The sequence below is a fragment of the Vigna radiata genome, chromosome 11 (assembly GCF_000741045.1).
Source record: "Vigna radiata var. radiata cultivar VC1973A chromosome 11, Vradiata_ver6, whole genome shotgun sequence".
Taxonomy (NCBI): domain Eukaryota; kingdom Viridiplantae; phylum Streptophyta; class Magnoliopsida; order Fabales; family Fabaceae; genus Vigna; species Vigna radiata.
Genome location: NC_028361.1, coordinates 15609319 through 15627282, shown reverse-complemented (window position 1 = coordinate 15627282; position 17964 = coordinate 15609319). Strand labels below are relative to the sequence as shown.

Sequence of the window (17964 nt, the reverse complement as noted above, 5' to 3'; positions counted from 1 at the left end):
GAAATTGTCATAATCTTTTGGTTCTAAGACATATCTAATACTCCTAATTCTCTTCTAAGATCAAAAAATCTATCCTTAGGTAGAGCCTTGGTGAAAATATCAGTTAATTGATGCAAAGTATCAACATATTCAATTTGACAATCTCCCTTTTGAATATGATCTCTTAAGAAATGATGTCTAATTTCAATGTGCTTAGTTCTTGAATGCATTATGGGGTTCTTGGTCAGATTTATAGTACTAGTATTATCACATTTTAGAGGAATATTATCAAGGAAGATATCAAAGTCTTCCAGTTGCTGTTTCATCCACAAAATTTGGGCACAACAGTTGTCAGCTGCAATATATTCAGCTTCAGTGGCAAACAAAGCTACACACGCTTGTTTCTTTGAGTGCCAGGACACTAAAGAACAGCCTAGAAAATGACAGGTTCCACTAGTACTTTTTCTATCAATTTTACAACCACCATAATCTGCATCAAAGTAACCTATTAAACTAGGTGAAGCATCAGAGGGATACCAAAGTCCAAAAGAAGTGGTTCCCTTAAGATATTTTAGGATTCTCTTAACAACAGTCAAATGAGATTCTTTAGGAATAGCTTGGTACCTAGCACACACACATACACTCTGCATAATATCTGATCTACTAGCAGTTAGGTACAACAAAGATCCTATCATGCCTCTAAACATAGTTTCGTTCACTCCTTTTCCAGTTTCATCCTTATCTAAGTAACATGAAGTACCCATAGGTGTACTGGCTTCTTTACAGGTATCCATACCAACTTTCTTAAGAATTTCTCTACAGTATTTTGTTTGGGAGATGAAAGTACCTCCATTCATTTGTTTTATCTGTAGTCCTAAGAAGAAATTTAGCTCACCCATCATAGACATTTCAAACTCACCTTGCATTATTTTTGCAAATTCCTCACATAAAGAGTCATCAATTGACCTAAAAATAATATCATCTACATAAACTTGCACAATCAAAATGTGTTTTCCTACTTTCTTAATGAATAAGGTTGAATCAACCTTTCCTCTAGAAAACTCATTGTCAATTAAGAAGGTACTAAGTCTTTCATACCAAGACCTAGGTGCCTGTTTAAGACCATAAAGGGCCTTTTTTTCAACTTGTAAACATGATAAGGAAATCTAAAATCCTCAAAGCCAGGAGGTTGACTAACATACATTTCTTCTTTTATAAAACCATTTAAGAAAGCACTTTTCACATCCATTTGATACAGTTTAAATTTCATCAAAGATGCATATGCAAGTAATAATCTAATTGCTTCTAACCTGGCTACCGGTCCATACATTTCATCATAATCTATACCTTCCTCTTGACAGTAGCCCTTAGCAACTAGCCTTGCCTTGTTCTTAGTGATGTTTCCATCCTCATCAAGCTTGTTCCTGAATACCCATTTGTTTCCTATGACTTGATAATTATCTAGCTTTGGAATAAGCTCCCATACTTCATTCCTTTCAAATTGATTTAGCTCTTCTTGCATAGCAATGCACCACTTATCATCTTGAAGAGCTTCCTTTATGTTCTTGGGTTCTATCTGAGACACAAAAGCTACAGTTAGACGGAAATTATTTAGATTGTGTCTAGTAGTTACCCCTTTTGATATATCTCCAATGATGTTGTCCAAAGATAGTCCTCTTGGTTGTTGATAGCTTTTAGAATCAACAGCTTGAGGTGTTTCTTGAAGTTCCGGAGGATAATTTTCATTTAGATACATCTCTTCAAGAGCTTCTCTCAAATAGTCCTCATCACCTGCAATGGGTTTATTTGACTCAAGAGGGTTTACCTCAAGGTCCACAATCTCATCAAAGACAACATGCATTGATTCTTCAATTATCAAAGTTCTTCTATTAAACACTTTATATGCTTTACTAGTCAAAGAGTATCCTAGAGAAATTGCTTCATCAGATTTTGCATCAAATTTTCCAAGATTATCTTTTCCATTATTCAAGACAAAGCATTTGCATCCAAAAAATTTCAAATGAGATATATTTGGTTTTCTACCATTCAACAATTCATATGGAGTTAATTTCATAATTGGCCTAATAAGCATCCTGTTTAACACATAGCAAGCAGTACTTACTGCATCAACCCAAAAGTATTTTGGCACATTAAATTCATTCATAAGGGTTCTAGCTAATTCTTCTAATGATCTATTCTTTCTTTCAACAACACCATTTTGTTGGGGGGTTCTAGGTGCAGAAAAGTTATGTGCAATGCCATATTTTTCACAAAATTTTTCAAAAGATTCATTTTCAAATTCACCACCATGATCACTCCTCAAAGTTTTAATTTTCAAATCTTTCTCATTTTGACTACGTTTAGCAAAAGTTCTAAATGCTTTGAAAGATTCACTCTTCAAAGTTAAAAAGAAAGTCCAAGTAAATCTAGAGTAATCATCAACAATTACAAGAGCATAGTAATTTCCACCAAAACTTTTAATTCTAGATGGACCAAACAAGTCCATATTCAAAAGTTCTAAAGGTTTTGATGTTGAAATCATGCTTTTAGATGAAAATGAAGATTTTGTTTGTTTACCTTTTTGGCATGCAGAACATAATTTGTCTTTCTCAAATTTCAGTTTAGGCAAACCAATCACAAGATCTTTAGAAATTAATTTATTCAAATGTTGCATGTGAATATGTGCAGCTCTTTTATGCCATAGCCAAGGATTTTCTTCTTTAGCAACTAAGCATGTTATACTATGACTAGATGCACTTTCAATATCAATCAAATATATATTGTTGTGCCTAACACCTTGCAAAGAAATATCAGCAGAATTTTTGAAGTAAACAGTACATTTATCACTCTCAAAGGTTACCTTGAGACCTTTGTCGCATAATTGGCTTATGCTTAGAAGGTTATGCTTGAGGCCTTCAACGTATAAGATGTCTCTTATTGTCAAAGTGTTTCCTCCTCCAATATCTCCGGTACCCATGATCCTACCTTTGTTATTGTCTCCATAAGTTACAAATCCTTGCTTTTTCTTTTCAAAAGAGATGAACCTTTTCTTGTCACCAGTCATGTGTCTTGAGCAACCACTGTCAAGATACCACAACGACTTCTTGAACTTATTTGGTTCCTACAAAACAAATAAGCAAGAATTTTAGGTCCTCAATCTCAATATGGGTCCTTGGGGTTAGTTTATGCAAGTATATATCATTTCACAACTTTAATCCATGCATATTTACCATTTGGAACACCAAAATGTTTAATATTGCACTTGTTTGATGTGTGACCATGCTTCATACAATAAAAACAACATACATCACTTACTTTATTTTTAATATAAGTTCCTTTAACAACCCAAACTCTACGAGTTTTTCTTACTTTGGACTTATGATTTTGATGCATGTTCCTATTTTTAACATTGCTTTTATTAAAGTTTGTTTTAGCATGTGAATTGGTCTTAGTTGCCTTAGCAAGTAAATTTTCAAGTATATCAATATCAAACATATGACTTTTACATGACAAGCATTCAACAGGTTCAACAGTAGCATTGGCATCAAACAATTTTGTTTCTAAAATACTAATTTTATTTCTCAAAACAACTTCATCATCAAGCAATTTATCATGTTTCAATTTCAATTCATTGTGCTCCTTGTTTAGCTTTTTATGTGTAGCATCAAGTTTTTCAGATTCATTTATCAAATCAAAGAAAGCCTTTTGTAAATCTAATTCACTAGATTCAGAGCTGGAATCACTTACTTGACTTCATGTATCTTCTGAATCCGCCATAAGACAAATGTTGGCTTCTTCATCTGAATCACTTGAGCTTGTTGAACTAGAAGCATTGTCTTCCCAAGCTACGTAAGCTTTCTTTTTCTTTTGAAATTTACTTTCCTTCCTTTCATCGTTCTTTCTGTTCTTTGGACACTCAGACTTCACGTGTCCTCTTTCTCCACAACCAAAGCATTTCACACTTGAAGGAGATTCTTGATTTTCTCTCCTTTCTTTGCGGAATTTGTCTTTTCCTTTTTCTTTCATAAATTTGGCAAACTTCTTTATCATGAGGCTCATATTCTCCTCATCATCAGAATCATCATCTTCAATCCTCTTAGAACTCTTTCCTTTAGAGATCTCGGTCTTGAAGGCTAGTGTCTTTCTCTTGCCTTGATCCTCTTCAGCAGTTAGTCTCCTCAACTCAAGCTCATGCTCACGGAGCTTTCCAAACAAAATTGGCATCGACATCTGAGTGAGGTTGTGAGACTCCGAGATGGCAGTCACCTTTGGTTGCCAAGACCTATCTAATGATTTTAAAATTTTCACATTTAATTCATCAATATCAAAAGTCTTACCCAACCCAGTCAAGTGATTCACAATGTGAGTGAAACGCTTTTGGACATTAGAAATTATTTCTCCAGGTTGCATTCTGAACATCTTATATTCCTGAATAAGAGTGTTCTTCCTTGCGCGTTTCACATCCTCTGTTCCTTCGTGAGTGACCCTGAGGACTTCCCACATTTCCTGTGCTGTCTCCTCCCACATATTCTACACCCTTGTTCTTCATGAACTTCCCCATATGATACAAACACACGTCAAAAACCATTTTTCCTACATGCACAGCAAAATGGACATTACACACAATCGCCTTTCTTGTTCAACGAACCACAGAAAATACAAATTAAATTAAAACTATATTATTATTACCTTGCTCAACGAACCATAGAGAATGGCCTCTTGAACCAGAAACCAAATACAAAGAACGAACTAAATGAACAACGAACCAAATGCAAAGAACGAACCAAATGAACCACGAACCAAATGCAAAGAACGAACAACAACACACACACGAACCCTAACTCACTTTCAGCACCAATTTCATTCCAGATTAAAGTGGCAGCAAATTCGTGAAAATCCCTAATGTTAAAAATCCCCAGATCACTTAACACATGTCAGCAAAAAAACAATCACGTGTCAAGAGAGTGGCAGCAAAACAGTTAACACACGTGGACAGACGTTAGACACATCAGCAAATTTTTAACGGCGTTAGATTTGGAGGACTAAAACCAAAGTTTCCAAAACATTGAGGACTAAATTGTACCTTATTTTGAGAGAGGGACTAAAACCAAAAACACCCAATAGTTGAGGGACTAAAAACATATTTAACCCAAAACTAAACTATAAAATAGTATATTTAAATTTTTAGTAAAAATAATAAATTAAATTTTTTATATTATATAGTATAATTAACTATAAATCAGTATAGATTAGTTTCTTTTTTTCAGCCCTAATTAGGAACAACAAAAATAATATGCAACAAATATGAAAAACAAATTTATGTCTTTTGAGTTTTCTGCTGAGAATTCAAATATCTAGAAGTGATATTCTAACATTTACAGAAGTAGTATTCTACTAAATCTATTTGAAGAATTATCTTTTAAAAGGATGTTACTTAAAACAATATTGCGTTTTTTTATCGACGTGTTTGGTCTCTTGATGTTCACAAACTAGTTTGCACTCTTTGTGTCTCCCAACATTGACACTGAGAATGAAAGAAAAAAAGAAGATGAAATAAGAAAAGAAAACCGAAGTATGTGAGAAAATGTATATGTTTATTTTTTGAAAGCGAGACACAAATCATTTGGTAGATTAGTCACGCCTGTTCTTGAGGCATAATCACGCGTCGTTTTTTCAAAGAGTCAATTTGTTTTTTTTTTCCTTTCTTTATGGAAAAAAAAATTATTTTTTCTAATTTTAATTTTTTTTTCATTTTTATGCCAAGTGGCAAATTTTACAAGTTCCTCAGCTGTTATATGTATAGATTAATTATTTTCTTGGAAATTTTACTTACTAATGAAAAAAGTAAAGACGTTTACCAAATCACACGGAAAGAATTCAGTTATACAAAAGTGCTATTAAATGTTTACATGCGCGTTATATGGATGGACGGCGCTGGTTAATTGTGATAGCGTGTAACATTCATACCATTTTTAAATAACTAATTATTTAAATATAGAAAATCATAATTAATTATAAATAAAAATTAATTTATAACATACTTATCATTCATTCTGCTATTTTTTTATGTCCATCCCCTTTGAACATCTTATATTACTCATATTACTCATGGTTGGTTATATTTATAATGTTAAATTACTCTTAGAAAAACAAAAGAAGTATTCAAATCTGAAATATAGAGTAGTATTTTATATTCAATATCACTGTTTGACAAATACGTATCTTAAAAATTACTACTGAAAAAAAGTGGAAAAGCAAGTGAATAAGAAAAGAAATTCCAAAGTAAAGCGTGTACCCTACTTTCTGCCGACTTCACAATTTACAATTCATATAAAACAAAACTCATACTTGCAACATTTAAAAACTTTATATAATTCACTCAATTCTCTTTAATATTAGAAAATTCAGGTTATTTTTTAAAGTTCTACTTGAACTAAAAATAAAATTAATAAAATTAATTTATAACATGTAAGTGAATATAAATTTATTTTTATAAATTAGTTCTGTGAAATTAAATTAGATATACAATTTACCTTATAAAATATCAGAGTCAAACACCATCTTCCAAATCAATTTTGTTCGTACGCTTATATATTTTTTTTAATAAAAAATGTCTGTGTTAAATAAATGAATGGCTTAATAATGAGATTTACCTGGTCTCAGAAAATGTTTAAAATTTAAGATTAATAATATATTTGCTTTAAATAAAAGCAGGTCTAGTCTTAGTCATAATAACTATTGCTATACTTGATTCATTGAACGCTTAAAATCTACACTAGATATTTCGGAGAAGCTTTCATGCAATCAAAAGCAAAACCTTCAATACTCAGAAGTAATTCATATCAGTATTGTGTTTCTGTAACAATTTCAACTTTACACTCTACCAAGATTTCAATTTGACTTGCCATTATCTATTATGACTGTTATTCCCTCCAATAACATTATTCCGTGTAATTGACGCATTTTGCTGCACATGCATCAACTAGCAACGACAAACAACCATCTCCCAATCTTATAATTCAAAAGGATAAAATAGATAACAGAAAACCAAAGTTCAACAATTTAAAGTACGCGTCTGGTGCTGTTGCTTGTCATCACTCTGTTTCAGTGTTTATCGCTTCTTAAATCTCTTCCAAGACCGTGATTTTCTCTAATATTTACCTACCCTTTTGCAGCCACTCACACAAAGTCGTTTACAAAAGCATAGAAAAAATTTTTCCCCTTAAAAAGCACTGATTTTTACGGAGAATTCAGTTTTTGTTTGTGTTGGGTTGACATGGGTGCTGGTGACTACTACAAGATACTGAAGGTGAAACGGGATGCCACTGATGAAGAGGTGAAGAGGGCTTATAGGAGTTTGGCCATGAAATGGCACCCTGATAAGAATCTCGAAGACCCTCTTAGGAAGGAAGAGTCTGAAGCCAAGTTCAAGCAGGTTGCTGAGGCCTACAATGTGCTCAGTGACCCCAAGAAGCGTCAGATCTACGATCTATACGGTCACTATCCCCTTAACTCTCAACGCTTCAGCAAAGAACAAGGTTATGGGATTATGAAAGAAGCCGGGGTGGTTGAAAGCAGCTTGACTTGTACCCTTCTGGAGCTTTACAAGGGTTGCAAAAAGAAGCTGAAGGTCTCAAGGACTGTTCCTGATGAATTCGGGTAATTCACCAACTGTCTCCCTTGCATTCTCTTTCGTGCTGTTGTTTGTTCATTGCAAGTAGAGATTTGTGGTTCCTGTGGTACAATTATGATCCATGATTTGCTTTTACATTACCTGAATTAGAGTATTGGAAGGTATTTTAGAGGACATTACTTACATGCAGTTTCTTGCGTTTTGGTGTTGTTTTTAACTAGAATTGATGGTAACCAAACACTCTGTGTTGACTACAACGCCGAGCATTTGAATTTGAAATATCAATAAAATAGAAAATAGATAGCTTTTGTGTTAAATTAACCTCAAACAAATGAAATTTTGCTGCTAATATGGAATTGTGTAATGAGGCAAATATGTGGTGTTTTGTAGCCCATAAAGCTTGGATAGTTTACAGAGTAGTTGGTATGACCCCGTGGTCATTCCTTGACTGTGTCCTTTTGTTTTGTTTTCGTTATTATTGTTGTTTTTACCATTATTATGGTTGGATTCTGCACTTGCTGTCGTCTTGGTATGTTTTTAATTTTGGCGTTATGCTTATTTGGTTTGATCGTGCACGTGTGTGCAGTATGTATCCTGTGCCCAAAAGTGAAGAAAAAGAAGGTGGGTTTTATTTGTTTTGGGGAATTGCGTTCTCACATGTTAGCAAGTAACATTGAATCCAATTTTGTTGACTTTTTCTAGAAAATTGAATATCATGTAGTATATGTTGGCTGGTATGTGGTGGTCGAGATGCTAATCTGCATAAAAAAGAAAAAAATTTATGCTTTGGAAGATAATTTTGATTGGTTTGTTTCAATAAATCAGACTTATTTACTGTTGAAGATGGCTATTTGTATCTAATATTTACCAACATATAATTTGAAGCATTCTATCTCCTTTGTTCTTCCTCACTTCAATTTCATTAGGAGCCCTCTTCTTTTGTTTTGGCAGAGTGTCGAAGTCTGTAGAAGAAATCTTGAAGATAGATATTAAACCTGGTTGGAAGAAGGGTACAAAAATCACTTTTCCAGGGAAAGGAAACCAAGAACCAGGAGGAGCTGCAACTGACCTAATTTTTGTGTTGGATGAAAGACCTCATGATATTTTCAAGAGGGATGGAAATGATCTTGTAGTGATCCAGAAGATATTACTTGTAGAGGCTCTCATAGGAAAAACTTTTAACTTGACTACTTTGGATGGAAGAGATCTCATAATCCAAGTGACTGATATTGTGAGACCAGGGTTTGAGCTAGTGGTCCCAAATGAAGGTATGCCAATCTCAAAGGAACCTGGCAAGAAAGGAAACCTCAGAATCAAGTTTGATGTTATGTTTCCATCAAGGCTGTCCACACAACAAAAGAGTGGTCTAAGAAGGATTCTTCTTAGTGATGTTGATTACTAAACCAATATTTTAAGACTAATGGCTGTAACTATCCTTTAACAAGAAAGAAATAACTACACTGTAAATTCTTATGTAACTCCATCAATCTAAAGGAAATATGTGCATATGACAAATAAACCAAGTATAGTTGCTATTTGCTATCATATATGTAGCTTTGGAAACAGGTGTATATCCATGCTTTTACAGTTTTGAGGTATTTTCACCCTGCTGTTCTATAAACAAGGGAAAGAAATGAACTATAGTAATTTGTGCATTGGCTGGTTTCAGTTAAATACAGTTGTCTTCTTTATTATGATACGATTAGTTTGAAATTGACTTATCTAAGGATATTTCTTTGTTTTAGTTAGAATCTTTCGTATATCAATGTCCATTCATTTTGGCCCCTTCATTTCTCTTTCAAATTTTTCCTTCTATATTGTAGAACCCTTTCTTAAGGTGACAATTAGAGTATCATTCCTCTGTTTTATTTTTCCTTGTATTAGTTGTCGAACAATAAAATGTTAGTGCTTGAGGATTTTGATGAGGAAAGTCAAATAATCCAAAAGAGGGGGATAATATTGATATATGTTAATAGATTCCCTTGTATGTTAAATATAGGCAACTACATGCAACATGGTACATTGAACACTTGTAATAGTAAAAGAATATATAGCTTCTGATGAAACCAGCTTATTTCAAACTCAGTTGTTGATAGTTTGCCTTTTCCTCGAAATGGTCATGGCAGAATGTGGTGCTGTTGAGCCTTTCTGATTTTATTACAGTGCATAGTGATTCATTATTATTTTCTATGATTCTCTATAGACCTCTTGAGCTCCTCCTTCTTCACCCCCACCACTCTATCAGCAACTTTCCCTTTCTTAACGAGTATGAATGTTGGCAATTGGTAAACCTGGAGTGCTTGAGACACTTCCTGTTATATATCATTCATACCATGAATATAAATCAGTTCTCTCAAAAAGAATAACATTTAGATATTATATAAAGTAAAGGGGGAATGAATACGTTTAACTCCTCCACATCAATCTTGATGAACTCAGCATCTGTGTATTTTGCAGCAAACTCTTGGAGAACTGGGTCCATGAGTTTGCAAGGGCCACACCATGTAGCTGTGAAATCAAGTACCATCTACACCAAAAACAGACAATTAGGAAAACCAGCTTTATCAGTTTGAATTTGATGCTAAAAAAACAAAGATAATTTATTTGAGATGATTTAATAAAGAGCATAAACAGAAACATACCAGCTTGTTAGTTTCTTTGACAGCTTTAAAATGAGCATTCCATTTATCCGTTGAGTGGAAAGTAAGGATATTGGAATCGGAGTCTCTTTTTGGTGTTGAATAATTGAATGAGCCAGAAGACCTAAAAGACTTAAAGTTATAAATGGTGGGTGGCATGATGTATAAGAAGCTAGGAGTCTGAGGTTTCTTAATTGGTTTGGTTGATGGAAAAAATGGTTTGAAACTTGAATTTATATATAGATGAAGTAGGAATGTGTATTTCTTTAGAAAAGAATCATATTCTTTCAAGTGGGGTGATAAAATGGACCATTGGAGCTAATTAGAGAAAGAAATTCGAGAGCATAAGTGCTAGAATCAGTAGCTGGCGCTACCACCATTCAATATTCACGTTCGTTAAATAGTCTTTCGCATGACAAGACGTTGTTGCCAAATGAATAAATAGTACTAATCATAATTATTCTAAAAAGTATGATATGATGATATCAATAATAAGAGATATGAATGATATGTGTGTTTATTCAGATTGAAAGATAGATGTATTTGTCAAGGGGGGTTTCTTTTTTGGTTGAATTCAAGATTTCTCATTCGTGTCAAATTTCTTTTTTTGGATCAAAGTATTTTTCATATATGCCTTCAAAATGGAGGACTTCAACAATGAGAATCACCAATAGAAAATCATATATTTGGCATTTTTGCCTGCACACTATCATTCCACTTTTACAAAATTATGATAAAGTTTCTTATGTATTCTAAAGACTTAATGAGTTAGAGTAGTCACAGAAATACTCACTGAAAACATTTTATTACTCTATGTAATTTTTTTCATGAAACAATTGCGAACAATCTCATGTAACTTTTATAAATAAAATTAAAACTTTTTTATTTAAATTTTACAGAGATGAAATTACAAATTCTTTAGTGAGAGATAATTATTCAAATCTCCTTTACATCAACAGTTATTGAATTATGATGGTGATCAACTCCCGTTTTTTTTATAATAATTACTGACTTTTTTTCTTCCTCATTCATATAATTTAGTGTGAAACTTTGTTGACAAAATGTAAGCGGAAGAATGTTAGGCACATATCATTCAAGAACCAAAGTTTGGCTATGAAAGTTTTCAGTAAGTTTATTCAAAAAGTAGAAGGCTAAACATTCCTGGATGTATAAAACTTCTCAAGATTAAAAGTAGAAAAGAATAATAATAAATGTCAACCATTTGCTAAAAAAAATTAATATTCTCTGTTCTCTGTTTTCTGCGGTGCAGTTCTGATGCAGCTAAATCTGGAAATGTATTTGGTTCCAAAATATGTTCAATGCTTCCTCAGAAACTCAGGAATCTTATGAAATGAAAGAACCAAAATGATAATCTAAAAGAGTATGCATTCTAATAGAATGTGGGTTTTAAGTCTAAATCAATCCCACAAAATCAGCTTGTAATGAAACTCTGATAGAAAGTGAATTTTAAGTCTAACTCAATCCCACAAAATATGTTCAATGCTTCCTCTGAAACTCAAGAATCTTATGAAATGAAAGAACCGAAATGATAATCTAGAAGAGTGTGGACTCTAATAGGAAGTGAGTTTTAAGTCTAACTCAATTCTACAAAATCAGCATGTAAGATGAGGTTTGCATCTTTGTTATATATTATAATTTGATCTTATAGTCGATGTGAGACTTCCAACCCCCTCTCTCTTGATGCTTCTTGACGTGAAAGCAAGAATTCTATATTAGCAAGAAAAAGTTTTGGATTGACTAGCATTGAAGGTGTTACAACAGCACTTACTCAATTCAATAAAATTGATTCGAAGGGAAAAGTGTTATTCTAGTTATATACGTGTTTTCAAACTCCATTTCTAATTCATACAAGACATGGATTTTTTTGAAACTTCTAAATATATATGTCTATAGTTTTATAAAAATGAGTGAAGTTTAATTTGGTTTTCATAATTTCTTTTTATCCTTTTAAAATTATCACTCTTGATCCTTAATATTGTAAAAAAGTAAAACCATTTATTTGCTAAAGAAAAATATTAAACAACCATACTAATGAACACATAGTGTTCTTAATATGCCATACTTTAAAAAAATTCACATCCCTAGAATAAATAATATATATATATATATATATATATATATATATATATATATATATATATAATTCTACAAGTCGTACGTACTGATATAAGGTGACGAATCGTATGTGTATAACTGAAAACAAAAGTCTTCTATCCAAGAACATTTGTTTCTTATCTAATTTTAGAGTGAATGCATCTACAGTGATTTTGTCAACTATAAATATGATACGAAGTATTAGTATAGAAAAACTTTTTTATATTATTTATAATTTATTACGTAGAAAAAGTGGTGTAGTTGTAGTTTTGTAAATATGAAATTTATTTTATACCAGTTGAATCTAAAATTGATATAGAAAATGAAGCAGTGTCAAATCTATAATAAATTATAAAGCTTTTCTATATTGATTGGATTAAGAATCGGTATAGAAAATTATACGATAACAAAACTGTAATAAATTACAAAGTTTTTCTATACTAAATAGACCTAAAACTAATATAGAAAGTGATTGAGAAGATTTTATATACTAGCTGATTACTATAACTGAAAAAAAATTCACAACCATTCTTCCCAGTTTCACTTTTCCCCCTACTCATGTGTTTTCCCTTTCTTCCTCTTACTCTTTCATTAACAGTTTGTTGTTGTTCGCTACTGATGGCTCATTGCATTCATTGTTTGCTTTCTTGTTGTGGTGATGTTCTCTCATTCCCTTCTTACTATCGTGTTGTGTTGGCTCTTCGCTGATGAGTCGTGGCTATTCACTCCCGTGCTTTGGTGGTGCTCGCACATTCCCTTATTTCTCTCATGCTCTCACACCTCATTGTGGGACTAAGTTGAGAGAATATTGGTGTCTCATCATTGATGGGTCGTTGTTGGTGGGCCTCATGACGTTGGTGGTGTTCTGGTGGCACATTCTCTTCTTTCACTAGAAGAAAAAAACTATTACCGACCATCAAAATTCGTCAGTAACGATTTTTTTCAACGGATTACTGACAAGTTGAAATCTGTTAATAATGGTGTAGTTGGTAACATTTACTAACAAAATTTTATATTTGTTAGTAATTATCGAAGGAAAATGTAGCTTAGTTGGCCTGGGGCACAAGTCGAGCCAAGTTTACCCATTCTAAAGGTTGAGTGGAATTGGCACAAACTCAAGTCAAGTCGAGTCAGTCTGGATCCAAGTTAAGTCGAGTCACCTCTAACTCAAATTGATCTAAGTTAGCCCAATCCCAAGTAGAGTTGAGTTGGTTCAAGTTTAGCTTGACTCAAGTCAACTCTAATCGAAGTTAAGGAGAGAAAACCAAGACTCAGGTCGAGTAGAATGAATCAGACTTAAATCTATCGAATTGGTTTAAGTCTAAGTTGAGCCAATCAACTTGAGTTCAAGTTGAGTCCAATTGATCTAAAAAAAAGTTAAACCAAATCGGATTAAGTTCAAATATAACCAAGTTGACTCTTACCAATACATATAGAATCGACGTGAATCCATGAGTTGATTGTTATCTCTAACTAAAAAGTGATTACAAAACTACCAATACTAAATGCTTGATATAATTAAATATGCAATTAACTCTAAAATATCAAAGTATTAACAATTATTTAATTACAACATACAATATAAATATAAATATAAGTATATATATATATATATATATATATATATATATATATATATATATATATTTACTAAAAAGTGATTACAAAACTACCAATACTAAANTATATATATATATATATATATATATATATATATATATATATATATATATATTATAATTTATATATCATATCATTATATATAAAGTAAAAATATGTCTTTATTAATATGCTTAATTTATTTTTACATTTTATTTTTTTCATTTTTAAAATGAATTAGAATGATTCGTTGATATCAAATAAGGATGTGAAAAGTATAAAAAATTAATCATTCATTATGTCTTTATATGGGGTGCGAATCTCAAATTGGTTAATTATTTTTTCACATCTTATTTGAGTCCTTATTTTGTGAAAATTGTAACAATTACACTCCTATCGTTAAAATTGGGTCAAACGACATTACAGTTAGGTTGACGTGACATGGTCATCTTCGTTTTTGACATGGTCATCTTCGTTTTTGACATGGCTGACATATGTAATGCGTTATGTGGATTTTAGTTGTTTTCAAATAAAAAGTTTGGGAAAACTTCAATTCTTTATGAATCCCTAATTGCTTCAATCCCTAAGAAAAGGGGAAAACTTCGTTGTGCTTCTTCTTCAAGGATATTTTCTATTCTTGAAGGATCCTGAAGGTTTGAAGAGGACCTATTCGTGTTCGTCTTCCTTATGTAGTGGGTGGCAGAAGCAAAACCCTAATTTGGTCTGTGGTGGGTAATCTATGATTATTTGCCTTTGTGGAGAGAAATGTGTTTTAAAAACTGTGAGAACTGCTAAGAACATAGGGAAGCAATTTTGGAGCTACCCTAAGTACATGATAACGGTTTAAAATACTGTCATCTGTGATGTAATTTTGATACTAAATGCACGCATTTTGACATAAAAACTTGCTTTAACTCATGTTTTTGCTTTACTTTTGTGAATAAGAGAGTTGAGGTTATACTTGATGATTTTATCACTAAATTCCCTTGATTTTGTAGGCTATTGGAATGATTTGAAGGATGAGTTAAAGTACCAAATAGTTGAAATGCAGAAAAGTCAACCAGAGTGCAGAAAAGTCAACCAGAATGTAGTCTGCGAAGCTTGGGTGCCCTGTCTGGAGGCTTGAGTGCCAGAAAATCGACGTCGCGCACCCGGGCGCCCTTCCAGGGGCGCCCGCGCATCGAGCTTCGTGGACCAAGCCCAGTTTTTGCTTTGTTTCGACTCTTTTGGACCGCGCCCTGTTTCTACTCTTTTCCGACTCTATTTAAAGGACCCGGGGGTTCTAGGTTTTGTATCTCTGGCAGAGAGCAATGCAACAACACACTCTTTTTTAATTCTTAGGATCTCTCTTCCACATTCTCTTCCATTGTTCATATAGTTTCTCCATGTCTATGGCGAACTGAACCCTATTTGTTGTTGGAGGATGATGTAACCTTGTGAACTTTCATGTATTTGAATTGATTCTCAATAATATATGCTTTTTCATTAATTGCTAGTAGAGTAATTCATCTGTTTCAATGCTTGTTGTGTTTAACTCATTCATTAGCATGATTTATGAATTGCATGAGTGTCGGGAGGTTCCTTACAATTCAGGTTCTTGTTGAATTACTCCCAAGAGTAATATTGCTCAGGGATAAGGGTATGAGTCTTGGTTGTCTTTAAGCTCTTGATCTTCACATCTTATTACTAAGAATGCTAGGAATTGCATGAACTAGTAATTTGGGACAGGCTTATTCGTCGAGTAATCCGGTTTAGGTGATTTAGTGAGTGACGTTGGCATTAATGCATAAAGAAGAATTCTTACATACATGAGAGGGAACTTGGTGAAATATAACCCCAATAACATATCCATCTCATATTAAACAACATTTGTTCATCTTTGTGTTACTCTGCTATTGATCCAATTGCATTGATATTAATTTTTTTGTTCTCACATTTGAAACCAATGATCTCTTTTTATTTAAGTCTTAATTAATCTTGTTATCACACGACTGTTTAGCGCCGAGAGTCTTCTGGGATACGATACTTGGTCTTACCATTTATATTACTTGTGTGACTCAGTACACTTGTCGATCTGTCCCAACAGTACAAGGTATGTTATTTTCATTATTGTTTTTTAAAACAGGCCATTGTTGGAAGTAATTGGTGTTTTTTTGTCATAGAATGGTAGTGAAGATGGTGGTTGTAATTATTTCAAATGGTTTACTAATAGGATTGAGGAAAGGGATAAGAGTGTGAAGTGTGAAGGAAAGACTGACTCTTTGGTCAATAGAGAAGAAATGGAAGGTGGATGGAAGATTATAAGTGATTTGGAGAAATCAGTCAAGATATTGAAAAAAAAGGGATTAAGGTGTTGATAGGGGTGATTAGTGTTGTTTGTCTGATGAACATAATTGTAGTTACAATATGGATGACAAATCCATGATGTCTTTTAGTAGTGTTTTCATTATACTTAGGATCCAATGTAGTTAGGATGCAATATGCATGAGAAATACATTGAGCTTAGTGTTGTATAATTGATGTTGTTATTTATCATAATAAATGGAAGTTATTTTGACTTGAAAAGTTTCTATTGTTTGTTACTTTTGGTTTATATCTAAGGGAAAACAATTCAGAGAATTGTATCAAAATATGTTATGTAATGAATGAAACTTATGGATCATAACCTGTGAACTTATGTATCATAACTTATGAAACTTATACAACTAAATGTTCCCAATTTGAAAGAATTGACTGAGTCTCAATATATAACTTGGTTACTTGAATTTGTACGCATAGCAAAACAGAATAAAGCAACATTATAAAAGCAAGAAATGGAACACAATAAAACATAAGCAATTTGAAAGAACTAATTGAGTCTCAGATTGTAAATGAAATAAAATAAAACACAAGCAAAACGAAGTCTCTACACATAGCATAAAGAGTTTTGTAAACAACAATCAAGCAAATACCATGCCACTAGTGTAGAGGAGCATAAAGAGTTTTGTAAAGAACAACCCTCAAAGCACCAAGGACAATGCTTGGACAAATATTTAAAACAAACCAAATTTTATAGAATAATCCTCATAGCAGCAAGAACAATGCTTGGGCAAATATTTAGAACAAACCAAACTGAATATTAAACCACATCATAATTAGGAATAAATATATGAAAAACAAAAGCAAAATCTTCCAGTAAATTTTGTTCTTAAGAAGACATCTTAAAAGCAGGAAATAAGTTTTATACATGTACTGTTAGATAATGTTTGTAGCCTTAAACTATTACATAATGACATTCCTACGCTTCATGGTTTTCAAATTCCTATACCCTACTAGGCTTCATATTCAGCCTAATGTGATATTTCAAAATATTGAGTTGATAGCATAACTGGTTCACATGATGGAGTTTGTTGGTGTGCTTCCTCGCAATGCACAGGACCTACTTAGGTTGTTATCGGACGACGACTTCTCTTGTGGCCATGTTCCCTACTTAGGCCACATCTTTTGCGAAACCTAGCTTTGGTCATTTGTGAATCATCCTTCCCCATCTCCTATTGTTCTAGTCTTCTTTTCTTCTTAGGTCTTCCTGATAATATTCTTTTTTGTGGAGGGAAGACATCACGATATGTAGTAATGTCCCACATGTTGTTACCATTGATGGGATACATAATTGATTCATATGTCTCTTCATATGTTGACTTCATATAGCAATAAGGAATGATCTGTTCTCCATCCATACTCAGAAACTTCATTGCAGCTAGGGAATGACAATAGGAAATTCCAGTAATGCTTTATCTCTTTCATGTGCATGACCATTCGTCTAGGTTGACTACAAACTTATCTCCACTGTGAGACATGTGTTAAACTTTGAAAAGTTTGTTGGTTGACCAATTGTCAACAAAAAAGAACAATAATTATGAACCGAATAAATAAATTAATATAACTCAGAAGTCATGAATGGAGTTTACCTAGGAATCCAATGTTTGGTTAATTGAGATTCCTTTCAAAATCTAGTTTGGA

General features: G+C 32.8%; 2 protein-coding genes across 2 annotated transcripts; one reads left to right on the top strand and one right to left on the bottom strand.

Annotated features, from left to right (window-relative positions):
- Positions 1–6799: 6799 nt before the first annotated feature.
- On the top strand, positions 6800–9309 carry LOC106778039 (dnaJ homolog subfamily B member 4). The gene is made up of 2 exons (XM_014665926.2): positions 6800–7638; positions 8564–9309. The coding sequence occupies exons 1-2, from the start codon at positions 7256–7258 to the stop codon at positions 9012–9014; spliced, it is 834 nt and encodes a 277-aa protein (XP_014521412.1). The 5' UTR covers positions 6800–7255; the 3' UTR covers positions 9015–9309.
- Positions 9310–9548: 239 nt separating this feature from the next.
- Positions 9549–10476, bottom strand: LOC106777235 (thioredoxin H2). Its single transcript, XM_014664793.2, has 3 exons — positions 10255–10476; positions 10017–10139; positions 9549–9924 (listed from the first exon to the last, which is right to left on the bottom strand). The coding sequence occupies exons 1-3, from the start codon at positions 10408–10410 to the stop codon at positions 9793–9795; spliced, it is 411 nt and encodes a 136-aa protein (XP_014520279.1). The 5' UTR covers positions 10411–10476; the 3' UTR covers positions 9549–9792.
- Between the last annotated feature and the right edge of the window lie 7488 nt (positions 10477–17964).

Bases quoted from the DNA above. Each gene is read 5' to 3' on its own strand.
- LOC106778039 (XM_014665926.2), top strand. From the start codon at position 7,256: ATGGGTGCTGGTGACTACTACAAGATACTGAAGGTGAAACGGGATGCC. The intron at 7,639-8,563 runs GTAATTCACCAA...TTGTTTTGGCAG, and splicing joins ACTGTTCCTGATGAATTCGG to AGTGTCGAAGTCTGTAGAAG.
- LOC106777235 (XM_014664793.2), bottom strand. From the start codon at position 10,410: ATGCCACCCACCATTTATAACTTTAAGTCTTTTAGGTCTTCTGGCTCA. The intron at 10,140-10,254 runs GTATGTTTCTGT...TTTTTGGTGTAG, and splicing joins TCAAAGAAACTAACAAGCTG to ATGGTACTTGATTTCACAGC. The intron at 9,925-10,016 runs GTATTCATTCCC...GATATATAACAG, and splicing joins TTGATGTGGAGGAGTTAAAC to GAAGTGTCTCAAGCACTCCA.